The sequence below is a fragment of the Pseudorca crassidens genome, chromosome 3 (genome assembly GCF_039906515.1).
Source record: "Pseudorca crassidens isolate mPseCra1 chromosome 3, mPseCra1.hap1, whole genome shotgun sequence".
Lineage (NCBI taxonomy): Eukaryota > Metazoa > Chordata > Mammalia > Artiodactyla > Delphinidae > Pseudorca > Pseudorca crassidens.
The window spans coordinates 166,938,207-166,951,834 of NC_090298.1; the positions used below are offsets into that span (position 1 = coordinate 166,938,207).

Genomic DNA, 13,628 nt, shown 5'->3' on the forward strand with positions numbered 1-13,628 from the left:
GGTGTCAGGAGCTGCCAGGCACTGAGGGTGCCAGGGGGTGGGGGTGGGGTGCAGGCCGGCTCACCTGGGGGCGGTGTGGAGCTGCGCGGGACGGGACTCAGCGAGCGGCGGCCTCGAGAGGCGTTCTCCTCTTTGCCCATGAACTTGTTGAGAAGCAGTGGCTGCTTCAGGTCAAATGAGGCTGGAAGCGGGAGGAAGGTGCCAGCTGGGGTGCTCGGCCTCGCTCCAGGCACAGGAGCGCTCTGCGGACCTGGGCCAGGGCCTCATCCCACTTCTCGCCCACACTTTCCCCAGCGCCCGTTCCCAGGAATAGACCCCACTCAGACGTTAGGCCCCAAATTCAGTGACAAAATCCAGGGCAGACACCCCTGCCCAACCACAGAAGGCCCTGGAGTCATTCAACCTTTGGACGAGAGGCCCTGTGACCCTGCTGCCCAGTGGTCCTGGGACACAGGACCTGCTCCCCAGGAATGTCCCAGGGACTCTCCCCCTGGGCCTTCCCTACCAGGGCCAGCTGGCTGCAGGGTGCTCTGGTGCAAGGGCTGAGCACGCCATCGGTGAAGCAAGGACACCAGCAGAGCTGGCAGCACCTGGACCAGCGCAGGGCGGGGCTCGGTGGGGCAGCGGTAGCATTGATCACTGTGCAACTTCCTGCCCGACTTCCCGCCCGGGGTGACTAACTGCGCAAAGGTTTCCAAGGCTCGTTTCTGAATCACCAGCGCGGTCCCTTGTCCCTGATCCCAGTTTGAGGGCCAAGGCGGGAACAGAGCTGAGGTTTGATGTTTCCATTTTTTTGCTCTTTGAGATGAAAGACCTCCACGTGTTGGGGGGGAGGGAGCAGCCTCAGCTGCCTCACCAGTTGTGCCTTGGGGTTTCCTCCCGATGCCCCCTCCGAAGGCGAGGGGCCAGGCAGGCCCTGGGCAAGGTAGGGAGGGGGCTGCCAGGAGGCCCCGACTCACCTGAGCTCTCCGAACGGTGGGAGCCCCGGCTCTTGCCGCCCTTGTCCTTGCCGCCCTTGGTGGAGGCGGCCAGCTTGGTGGGGATCTGCTGCTGCACGGCCGCCTGCCTCTGGATCTGGTTAGTGGCGCTGAGCAGCTGGATGGGCACGTCGCTCTTGGCTGGCCGACCCTCAGCCGGGGTGCTGTCCCTGCGGCTCACCTCGGGGCGCTCTGCGTACTCAGGCCCGGCACCAGAGAGCAGCGAGCTCACCCGGGGCCGTGGCGCTTTAGTCAGGGCCGCGGACCCTTCCAGCCCTTCCCCGTTGAAGCTGGGAGTGTGGCTGGGGGGCTGGGCCTGAAAGAACGCCAGAAGACACCAATGCTGGTTCCTTCGGGCAGCCCTTCCGTGTCCCGACAAGGAGCCACGCCCCGCAGATTTGCATGGCGCTGCGGGCCAGCCTCGTCCCGCACTCTGCCGGCTCCCGGGTGGGGCGGGGTTTTTGGAGATGGTTGGACCTGGCCTGCCTGCCCGCCCAATTCCCGGGTGAGGGGTGGCTTAACGGAAGCTTCTTAGCTGGGAGGGTCAGGTCTGGGTAGAGACTGACGCTGGTCCGACGGAGCTGCCATTTACCGCCTGCCCCCAAAATACATACACACCCACGCATGTGCTCATGCACTCACAACTCACAGACACGCCCACGCCCGCGCGGGCCCAGGGCGCACCCCCGGCGCTCACCTCCGCAAGCACCTCGGGCGGCAGCGCCCCGGCCGCCCCGGACACCGTGTTCTGCTTCTTCACTCTGCGCAGCAGTTCCAGCCGCTCGCGCTCCCGCTCCACGGCGCGCTGGGCTTCGCGCAGCCGCTCCAGGTCGTGCTGGTAGGCCTGGCGCTGGCGCTCCAGCTCTTCGCGCTCCTGGCTCAGCTGCTCCTGCAGCCGCAGCGCCTCGGTCTCGCGCTGCTGCAGCCGCGCCGAGGCCAGGCCCAGCTCCTGGCGCTCGCGCTCCCGCTCGCGCTCCCAGCGCTGCTGCTCCAGCCGCAGCTGGCCCTGCAGCTTCTGCACGCCCGCCAGCTCCTCCCGCTGCTTCTCGAAGTTGCGCTGCCGCTCCTGCTCCAGCAGCAGGTTCCCGCGCGTCGACTGCAGCCGGAACTGCTTCTCCCGCTCCTGGAGGGCCGCCCTCTGCGTCTCCACGTAGCTGTCCTGCTGGGCGATGACCGCCTGGGGGAGGGGAGGGCCGGTGAGCGGCCGGCTTCAGGAAGAGCCCGGCCTTCCCCCAGACCACAGCCTCAAGCCGGAGAAGGGCACGTGCAGCCTGCCACGCTCCCCAAAAGCCACGTACCTGGAGGCTGAGGAGCAGCTGGGACAGTGTCTGGATCCGCCGGACGAGCTGCTGAGAAAAGGAGAGGGACGTTGGCGCTCTGCAGGAAGCCCCGCCGGGCGTGCGTGCCGGCCCTGGGGGGACGCACAAGCCCGCGCTTACCTCCGACTCCAGGAGGGCGGGCAGCCGGGGGCTGGGCTCAGCACCTGGTGCCTCCGCCTGTGGAAACACGGCATCACAGCTCAGAGAGCTTCTAAGGGCCAATCCAACTCGAGCGGGACACGCGTATTATAGCTAAGGCATCCCCTTAGCATGGGACAGGCCCCCGCCTGCTCGTCTGACGTGTGCCAGCCTTGGTGTCTGGAAACTGAGGGCGCAGGGTGGGCGCAGGGTGGCCTCCGGGAGGTGCGAGGGTGGCGGGAGGTGCGAGGGTGGCGGGCGGGCGGGCGGGCGGGCTGGGCCCGCCGTGTGGGAGGCTCTTAGCCTGGCCGCGGGGGGTGGGCTGGCAGGGGGTGGTTGTCAGAAGAGCCCAGGCCTCAGACCTCAGAGGTGGCCAGAGGCAGCCAGCCTCCAACTCTGACCCCAGCGCTTGGCAAGGGTGGGCCTTCTGAGTCAAAGGACGGAACAGCCAGTGACCTCGGCACCCGGCCGGGGGGGGGGGGGGGGGTCGGGGGGGGCGGGGCAGGACACCTGTGCAGACTGAAAGCTCGTGGTCCCCACACGGTGGCTCTCACCTGTTGCTGAGGCTGCTGCCCTGAGCCCGCCCCTCTCCTGCCTCCCACCCCGCCCTTGCCGGGGCCTGCAGGAGGAACCAGGAGGGTCACCTGGCCACATGTCAATCTGCACATTAACTATTAGTCACCGTCAACCGGGACGACGCTGCTCACTATTTGCCCTGAGACGGAAAAACCAGACAAGCCAAGCACAGGCTGTTCCCCCTCACTGACGATAATTAAAAGCACTGGGGCCGACTCTGTATGGAGCTCGGGAACATCCCAAGGAGGCAGCGTACCGCCTGCGGTGCTTCCTCGGAGGCCCCCGGGGTGTCGCCGGGCCTCGAGTCCGGGCTGCCCGCGGCGCCCTGCCAGTCTCGGAGGCTGGGGTTGCTGCTGCAGACGTTCTTCTGAAAACTGCCATCTGAAACCCCAAGCCAGGCGCATGAGATGCCGCGGGTCCCGAGGGGTCTGCATGCCCTGTTCCCCACCCCGCCCCCAGCCTGGGTAGGAATCGTGGCCGGGCTGCTGCCTTCCGACCTGGGCAGAAAGGGCGGCATCTGGGGCTCAGAGACCAGCAGCAGGAACTGGCCTGGGTGCTGCTGTCAGAATGTGACTCACCACCCCTGGAAAGTTCCAGAACCCTGACCCCGGAGAGTTTACAGAAGGTTGAGGGGAATCAGCAGCAGAGATGCTGAACAGCAAACGCCTGGGCTTTGCCAAGAATGCTTTGTGAAGGGAACGTTTTAAGAAACTGCACATCCTCCCGCACCCGCCGACCTCCTGGGGTCCCGAGAAGCCCCAGCCCCGAGAGGAGGCGGCGCCACTCACTCTTGCCGGGGCTGCCGGCGCTGTCGTAGCCCCCGGAGGCCTCCACCCTCCGAGCTGGGGACAAGGAGCCACCCCCGTCATCCACCTGGCCGTTGGTGCTGCCCAGCCGCCTGCAGATCAGGCTCTGGATGTCCTCGACTGTGGAAGGAGATGGAGGGGAACCAAGTCACCCGCGGCCCTGCCGTGGGCATCAGAGCAGGGTGCAGAGACCCGGGCCACGGCCTCGCAGGGTGTCGGTCACCCCCTCTGACTCTGTGCACCCCCTACACAGGTACTGCACCCAGGATGTGCCAATCTGTATCTACACGAGGCCGGACCTTGGGGCGCTCCGGGCCCTGAGCCTGGGGCTGCGCTGGGCCTAGGAGGGAACTCGGTGTGGCCACTGCCTGTGTGCTGACAGCCATACAGAAGGTCAGGGGCCATGGGAGGTGGCCTTGGGGGAGAAGGGCTGGTCACATAAGGTGCTCGAGGACAGACGGGCTTTGGCCAGGTGAGGAGGTGGGGAGACTATTCTAGGCCGAGGCACAGGACATGAGAGGGTCTCGGGAGCCCAAGAACAGTGGTGACTGGAGACATGGGAGGCACGGCCGGAGGGAGCAAGGCTGAGCAGGGGCACCGTCCAAGCGGGACCCCTCTGGCCTTTTCACTCCGATGGAAAATTCTGGAGGGCAGGGCTGTGTCTGTCTCGCCTGACTTTGAAAGAACAGTGCTGGCCCTCCTGCCTGACTGCCCAGCAGGAGCACATGCCCTGGCCTAGCATGGGGCTCAGCAGCTGCGTGGAAGTTTCTAGGAGCTCCGCAAGGACCCTGTCAGCTCCTGGAAGCAGGCTGCTTACCGGCCAGTGCCCTCCCGTGGCTGTGCGGCCAGGAGCCCCTGAAACAACCCACCAAATGTGTATGTGTGTATTTTTCTGGGGACAGCATCAGTGACCCACTCATCAGAAAAGAGGAACCGTCTCAGTCAATTTGAGACCCCCGGGTCCAGCACCGGGAGTGTTTGTTGAGTGAATAGGAGATGGTACTGTAAATCTGCAGAGAGGGGTCTGCACCCGACTGGGTCCAAGGACCTTCCAGCTCTAAGCAGAATAGAGGCAGGCAGAATCGTGCCCGGACAGGGTGGCCTGTGGGCCCCACGGGGCTGTGTGCCCAGCCTGGGGTCTCCCAGGAGCCCACCAGGCAGCACAGGGAGGGCGGGCCGGCGCTCAGCGAGGGCTGGTGGCTACTTACTCTCACTCATGGCCGACTTGAGAATCAGCTCCCCCTGCAGGTTCTCGGGGAGGTCCCCTCCCCGGAAGAGGAGCCGAGCCGGGGCGAGGTCCTCGAGGCCGCTCATCTCAGCCATCTCCAGGTAGATGTGCTGCTTCTCGCTGAGGCTCTGGGCGATCTGCTGGTCTTTAATGTTAAGTCGCTCTGCAAAGTGGCAATGGGTGTGGGGTTCGGCCTCCTCTGCGGTAGTTTCCCCCAGGAGCTGGTATAAGGATGCCTCACAGGGCCAGGCGGGCCTCTGGGAACCCTGCTGACCCACACCCTGTCCGGAGCTGGACCTCTCCCTTCGTCCAACATTCCCGACCAGCAGGCAAGGGTGTGGCCCTGTCTCCAGCTTACTTCCCTCAATTATAAAAATCAGACACGGTGGGGGGATGGGGGAGGACCATAACGGGCTGATTTTTATTAGTTTGGGACAAACTGAGAGCCTTATGAGACTTAGTTTTCTAATCTTCTTACAAGTCTCTGGGTTTTATACTTTTTTTTTTTGGCCGCACCACGAGGCATGCGGGATCTTAGTTCCCTGACCAGGGGTTGAACCCGGGCCCCCTGCAATGGAAGCAGGGAGTCTTAACCACTGGACCACCAGGGAAGTCCCTATACCTCTTTTTTGCTGCCATGACTACGACTTATTTTACTAGACTTTCTCACTGGTGATTGCTAGTATAAATATACACATCCCGTTCAGCTAAATTATTGAGCTCTCTTACATTTCAAATAGTTTTCCAGTTGATTCTACAGGATTTCCTAGGCAGATAATCATGTCACCTGCAAAAAATAATTCTGCCACCTCCCTACCACTCGTGATCTCTTACTTCTGCTTCTTCCCTTACTACCCTGGCTGGAACGTCCAGGAGGAAGATACTAATGGTGAGAGTGGGGGGGTGGGGGGCCCTGCCTCGCTCCTGACTTTGATGGGAGTGTCCCTGACGGTCCAGTGTAAAAGACGAGATTGGCTTTTGGTCCAAGATAATAAAGGAGATCTTGGTGAAGGAAACATCTATTTCTAATTCACTAAGACTCTTGTCGGGAGTGGGTGATGAGGAGACGTTCCTGTATGATTCTGTGGTATCCGTGGAGATGCATCTGTGCAGGGCATGTATTTTATTACCCTCTGACAGAAATAAGAGTTAGAACGGGACACACTGGGGAGGAGGTGAACCAGCGCAGAGGGACCGGCGGAGCCCTGACAACATTGGAACAGCCCTGAGGCTGAGTGGATGTTGGTCTTCTACCTCTATTTGCCGTGTGGCTGACAGGGTCTTGGTGCTCCAGCCTGGTGTCAGGCCTGAGCCTCCGAGGTGGGAGAGCCGAGTTCAGGACATTGGACCACCAGAGACCTCCTGGCTCCACGTAATATCAATTGGCAAGAGCTCTCCCAGAGATTTCCGTCTCAACGCTAAGACTCGGCCAGCTCCACCCGATGGCCAGCAAGCTCTAGCGCTGGGCGCCCCATGCCAAACAACTAGCAAGACAGGAACACAACCCCACCCATTAGCAGAGAGGCTGCCTAAAATCATAATAAGTTCACAGACACCCCAACACACACCACCAGATGCGGCCCTGCCCACCAGAAAGACAAGATCCAGGCCCACCCACCAGAACACAGGTAGGCACCAGTCCCCTCCACCAGGAAGCCTACACAAGCCAGTGAACCAACCTCACCCACTGGGGGAAGACACCAAAAACAACGGGAACTACGAACCTGCAGCCTGGGAAAAGGAGACCCCAAACACAGTAAGTTAAACAAAATGAGAAGACAGAGAAACACACAGCAGATGAAGGAGCAAGGCAAAAACCCACCAGACCAAACAAATGAAGAGGAAATAGACAGTCTACTTGAAAAAGAATTCAGAGTAATGATAGTAAAGATGATCCAAAATCTTGGAAATAGAATGGAAAAAATACAAGAAACGTTTAACAAGAACCTAGAAGAACCAAAGAGCAAACAAACAATGATGAACAACACAATAAATGAAATTAAAAATACTGTAGAAGGGTTCAATAGCAGAATAACTGAGGCAGAAGAACAGATAAGTGACCTGGAAGATAAAATAGTGGAAATAACTACCACACAGCAGAATAAACAAAAAAGAATGAAAAGAATTGAGGACAGTCTCAGAGACCTCTGGGACAACATTAAACCCAACAACATGCGAATTATAGGGGTCCCAGAAGAAGAAGAGAAAAAAAAGGGACTGAGAAAATATTTGAAGAGATTATAGTTGAAAACTTCCCTAACATGGGAAAGGAAATAGTCAATCAAGTCCAGGAAGCACAGAGAGTCCCATACAGGATAAATCCAAGGAGAAACATGCCAAGACACATATTAATCAAACTATCAAAAATTAAATACAAAGAAAAAAAAAATATTAAAAGCAGCAAGGGAAAAGCAACAACATACAAGGGAATCCCCATAAGGTTAACAGCTGATCTTTCAGCAGAAACTCTGCAAGCCAGAAGGGAGTGGCAGGACATATTTAAAGTGATGAAAGGGAAAAATCTGCAACCAAGATTACTCTACCCAACAAGGATCTCATTCAGGTTCGACGGAGAAATTAAAACCTTTACAGACAAGCAAAAGTTAAGAGAATTCAGCACCACCAAACCAGCTTTACAACAAATGCTAAAGGAACTTCTCTAGGCAGGAAACATAAGAGAAGGAAAAGACCTACAAAAACAAACCCAAAACAATTAAGAAAATGGTAATAGGAACATACATATCGATAATCACCTTAAATGTAAATGGATTAAATGTGCCAACCAAAAGACACAGACTGGCTGAATGGATACAAAAACAAGACCTGTATATATGCTGTCCAGAAGAGACCCACTTCAGACCTAGGGACACATACAGACTGAAAGTGAGGGGATGGAAGAAGATATTCCACGCAAATGGAAACCAAAAGAAAGCTGGAGTAGCAATTCTCATGTCAGACAAAATAGACTTTAAAATAAGGACTATTACAAGAGACAAAGAAGGACACTACATAATGATCAAGGGATCAATCCAAGAAGAAGATATAACAATTATAAATATTTAGGTACCCAACATAGGAGCACGTCAATACATAAGGACAATGCTAACAGCCATAAAAAGGGAAACTGACAGTAACACAATCATAGTAGAGGACTTTAGCACCCCCCTTTCACCAATGGACAGATCATCCAAAATGAAAATAAATAAGGAAACACAAGATGTTTTAATAATGAAACATTAGACAAGATGGACTTAATTGATATTTATAGGGCATTCCATCCAAAAACAACAGAATACACTTTCTTCTCAAGTGCTCATGGAACATTCTCCAGGATAGATCATATCTTGGGTCACAAAACAAGCCTTGGTAAATTTAAGAAAATTGAAATTTTATTAGGTATCTTTTCCAACCACAATGCTATGAGACTAGATATCAATTACAGGAAAAAAACTCTAAAAAAATACAAACACATGGAGGCTAAACAATACACTACTAAATAACCAAGGAAAAAAAAATAATAACCAAGAGATCACTGAAGAAATCAAAGAGGAAATCAAAAAATACCTAGAAACAAATGACAATGAAAACATGACGACCCAAAACCTATGGGACACAGCAAAAGCAGTTCTAAGAGGGAAGTTTATAGCAATACAATCCTACGTCGAGAAACAAGAAAAATCTCAAATAAACAACCTAACCTTACACCTAAAGCAATTAGACAAAGAAGAACAAAAAATCCCCAAAGTTAGCAGAAGGAAAGAAATCATAAAGATCAGATAGGAAATAAATGAAAAAGAAATTAAGGAAACAATAGCAAAGATCAATAAAACTAAAACCTGGTTCATTGAGAAGATAAACAAAATTGACAAATCATTAGCCAGATTCATCAAGAAAAAAGAGAAGACTCAAATCAATAGAATTAGAAATGAAAAAGGACATGTAACAACTGACATTGTAGAAATACAAAGGATCATGAGAGATTACTACTACAAGCAACTATATGCAAATAAAATGCACAACCTGGAAGAAACGGACAAATTTTTAGAAAAGCACAACCTTCCAGACTGAACCAGGAAGAAATAGAAAATATAAACAGACTAAACAGACTAATCACAAGCACTGAAATTGAAACTGTGATTAAAAATCTTCCAACAAACAAAAGCCCAGGACCAGATGGCTTCACAGGCAGATTCTATCAAACATATAGAGAAGAGCTAACGCCTGTCCTTGTCAAACTCTTCCAAAATATAGCAGAGGGAGGAACACTCCCAATCTCATTCTACGAGGCCACCATCACCCTGATACCAAAACCAGACAAAGATGTCACAAAAAAAGAAAACTACAGGCCAATATCACTGATGAATATAGATGCAAAAATCCTCAACAAAATACTAGCAAACAGAATCCAACAGCACATTAAAAGGATCATACACCATGATCAAGTGGGGTTTATCCCAGGAATGCAAGGATTCTTCAATATATGCAAAACAATCATTGTGATACACCATATTAACAAACTGAAGGATAAAAATCATATGATCATCTCCATGGATGCAGAAAAAGCTTTCGACAAAATTCAGTACCCATTTATGATAAAAACTCTCCATACAGTAGGCACAGAGGGAACCTACCTCAACATAATAAAGGCCATATATGACAAACCAACAGCCAGCATCGTTCTCAATGGTGAAAAACTGAAACCATTTCCTCTAAGATCAGGAACAAGACAAGGTTGCCCACTTTCATGATGATTATTCAATGTAGTTTTGGAAGTTTTAGCCACAACAATCAAAGAAAAAGAAATAAAAAGAATCCAAATCGAAAAGAAGAAGTAAAACTGTCACTGTTTGCCGCTGACATGATACTATACATAGAGAGTCCTAAAGATGCTACTAGAAAACTACTAGAGCTAATCAATGAATTTGGTAAAGTAGCAGGATACAAAATTAATGCACAGAAATCTCTTGCATTCCTATACACTAATGATGAAAAATCCGAAAGAGAAATTAAGGAAACACTCCCATTTACCATTGCAGCAAACAGAATAAAATACCTAGGAATAAACCTACCTAAGGAGACAAAAGGCTTGTATGCAGTAAACTATACGATACTGATGAAAGAAATTAAAGATGATACAAACAGATGGAGAGACACACCATATTCTTGGACTGGAAGAATCAACATTGTGAAAATGACTCTACTACCCAAAGCAATCTACAGATTCAATGCAATCCCTATCAAACTACCAATGGCATTTTTCACAGAACTAGAACAAAAAATTTCACAATTTGTATGGAAACACAAAAGACCCCGAATAGCCAAAGTAATCTTGAGAAAGAAAAATGGAGCTAGAGGAATCAGGCTCCCTGACTTCAGACTATACTACAAAGCTACAGTAATCAAGACAGTATGGTACTGGCACAAAAACAGAACTATAGATCAATGGAACAGGATAGAAAGCCCAGAGATAAACCCCCACACAAATGGTCACCTTATCTTTGATAAAGGAGGCAAGAATATACAGTGGAGAAAAGACAGCCTCTTCAATAAGTGGTGCTGGGAAAACTGGACAGCTACATGTAAAAGAATGAAATTAGAACACCTCCTAACACCATACACAAAGATAAACACAAAATGGATTACAGACCTAAATGTAAGGCCAGACACTATAAAACTCTTAGAGGAAAGCATAAGCAGAACACTCTATGACATAAATCACAGCAAGATCCTTTTTGACCCACCTCCTAGAGTAATGGAAACAAAAACAAAAATAAACAAATGGGACATAATGAAACTTCAAAGCTTTTGCACAGCAAAGGATACCATAAACAAGATGAAAAGACAACCCTCAGAATGGGAAAAAATATTTGCAAATGAAGCAAATGACAAAGAATTAATCTCCAAAATATACAAGCAGGTTGTGCAGCTCAATATCAAAAAAAACCAAACAACCCAATCCAAAAATGGGCAGAAGACCTAAATAGACATTTCTCCAAAGAAGATATACAGATTGCCAATGAACACATGAAAGGATGCTCAACATCACTAATCATTAAAGAAACGCAAATCGAAACTACAATGAGGTATCATCTCACACCTGTCAGAATGGCCACCATCAAAAAATCTACAAACAATAAATGCTGGAGAGGGTGTGGAGAAAAGGGAACCCTCTTGCACTGTTGATGGGAATGTAAATTGATAGAGTCACTATGGAGAACAGTATGGAGGTTCCTTAAAAAGCTAAAAATAGAACTACCATATGACCCTGCAATCCCACTACTGGGCATATACCCTGAGAAAACCATAATTCAAAGAGTCATGTACCACAATGTTCATTGCAGCTCTATTTACAATAGCCAGGACACGGAAGCAACCTAAGTGTCCATTGACAGATGAATGGATAAAGAAGATTGGCACATATATACAATGGAATATTACTCAGCCATAAAAAGAAACGAAATTGAGTTATCTGTAGTGAGGTGGATGGACCTAGAGTCTGTCGTACAGAGTGAAGTAAGTCAGAAAGAGAAAAACAAATACCCTATGCTAACACATATATATGGAATTTAAGAAAACAAAAAAAAGGTCATGAAGAACCTAGGGGCAGGACAGGAATAAAGACGCAGATGCACAGAATAGACTTGAGGACATGGGGAGGGGGAAGGGTAAGCTGGGATGAAGTCAGAGAGTGGCATTGACATATATAAAACTACCAAATGTAAAATGGACAGCTAGTGGGAAGCAGGTGCATAGCACAGGGAGATTAGCTCGTGCTTTGTGACCACCTAGAGGGGTGGGATAGGGAGGGTGGGAGGGAGATGCAAGAGGGAGGGGATATGGGTATATATGTATACATAGAGCTGATTCACTTTGTTGTACAGCAGAAACTAACACAACATTGTAAAGCAATTATACTCCAATGAAGATGTTAAAAGACAAATTTAGAACAGGATGAAATGAATACTATGTTAACATTATACTTTCAGGGGTCAGTGGGATTTCTCTGATTTCTTTTGGACATTTTTATTCCTTAATACCTTCAAACTTGCACCTCTCCCCACAAAAAGAAATAAAATACATACTGCCTAATTTTATGCGCTTACTGCTCAAATGTTACCTATGTTAAACATAAATATCACAGTGAGTGAAAGAGAGGAGGGGAGTTGCCTGAGACCACAAAGTACTGAGATGGATTCTTGGCAATGACCTTGCTGAAATCTCACAGGACTCTGTTAAAAACCGGGGAGCAGAATAAGCACGATGTGGTCCATCCATACAATGGAATATTATTCAGCCTTAAAAAGGAAAGAGATTCTGCCACAGGGATGAACCTTGAAAACATCACGCTTGGTAAACTAAGCCAGTCACAAAGCGACAACTATCCCCATTTATACGAGGTGTCTGGAGTAAGTAAGTTCATAGACAGATAGACAGTAGGACAGAAGTTCCCAGCTGCTGGAGATGGGGAAAGAACGGGAGTGACTGCTAATGGGGATGGCGTTTCTTTCTGGGGTGATGGAAACAGCCTAAAATTGACTGTGATGGTTGCACATCCTTTTGGTATCCACTAAAATCCACTGCATGGCATACTTTAAATGGGTGACTGGTAATGTATGTGAATTATTGAGCCCTTCTTGAGCGAGGACCAAGGGAGCAACCCTAGCGCCCCACTCCCCTCTCCCACACGCCCTCTGGAAGAGCGCTACCCCAGGGCAAACGGCCCAGAGAACCGCAGGACATGGGATAGCCCACAGCCAAACTCCTGGTCACTTGGGCGGCGGTTCGCTCCATGGCCAGTTCTGATGGGATAGAACAGAAAGGCCACTGCCGGGCCCAGGAGGGCTCTCGGGGCCAAGTCACCAGACGAGGTCACACTGACCCCATCCCCCCACCCCGCCCTTACCTTGGAAGTCCCTCAGCCTCACGGCGCGGGCCTCGACCATCTTCCTCTCCTCCTCGGCCTCGCTGTAGGGGCCCTCCTCCTCATCCGGGCAGCTGCAGGGAGAGGGGACAGATGGGCGAGCACGCTCCGTGGACTGGCTGCCTCTGAAACAGCACTGAGGTCTGCCTGCAGGTCCGGCTGCAAAGAGCATCTCTGATGTGCTGAGAGATTTAGTTTGTTAATGGTCAACCGTGCAGGACAGAAACACAGCCGTCGGCAAGCATCCAGTCTCAAAGTGTCAGGACGTAACCGGCCACAGGTTTCAAATGTCTTGCAGGGTGTGGGGGGTGGAGGAGACAGAGCAGTTCCTTCCCTGGGGACCTCCCAGCTACGGGACGCTGCAAGGCCAGCAGAGTCCAAGTTGAGGACTGAGGGGGCTCGAAGAAGACTAAAGCTTTGAGAAGCTTCTGGGCATAAAGGGAGGGAGCAGCAGGCTTGGGGTGGGGGCCGGACCACCGTCTGTCGGTGGCAGGAGCCAGGCATCACTCAAAGCCACAGGGTTGGGGTCTTGAGGGGTCCCCTGGCCCGAGGAGGAAGGACAGCCCCCTGTGTCAGGTAGACAGCCCACCAATACAGAGCTGCGGGCCCCGCATCCTCCAGCCACAGACATCTGGGCCTTTTTAGCTGTTGTCAGAAGGGGCT

At 51.4% G+C, this 13,628-nt stretch overlaps 1 protein-coding gene across 5 annotated transcripts in view; it reads right to left on the reverse strand.

Annotated features, from left to right (window-relative positions):
• ARHGEF18 (Rho/Rac guanine nucleotide exchange factor 18) overlaps positions 1-13,628 on the reverse strand; it is a 68,345-nt gene that overhangs the window by 2,142 nt on the left and 52,575 nt on the right. For 3 of the 5 annotated variants that reach the window (XM_067733985.1, XM_067733988.1, XM_067733989.1), the window contains 9 exons: positions 12,948-13,039; positions 5,025-5,207; positions 3,799-3,936; positions 3,267-3,391; positions 2,417-2,473; positions 2,276-2,326; positions 1,675-2,154; positions 960-1,293; positions 65-181 (listed from right to left, as the gene is read on the reverse strand). In XM_067733985.1, coding sequence (XP_067590086.1) covers positions 65-181; positions 960-1,293; positions 1,675-2,154; positions 2,276-2,326; positions 2,417-2,473; positions 3,267-3,391; positions 3,799-3,936; positions 5,025-5,207; positions 12,948-13,039 — 1,577 coding nt within the window. The remainder of the gene's footprint in view (positions 1-64; positions 182-959; positions 1,294-1,674; positions 2,155-2,275; positions 2,327-2,416; positions 2,474-3,266; positions 3,392-3,798; positions 3,937-5,024; positions 5,208-12,947; positions 13,040-13,628) is intronic. The other 2 variants (XM_067733986.1, XM_067733987.1) reach the window with 1 other exon arrangement.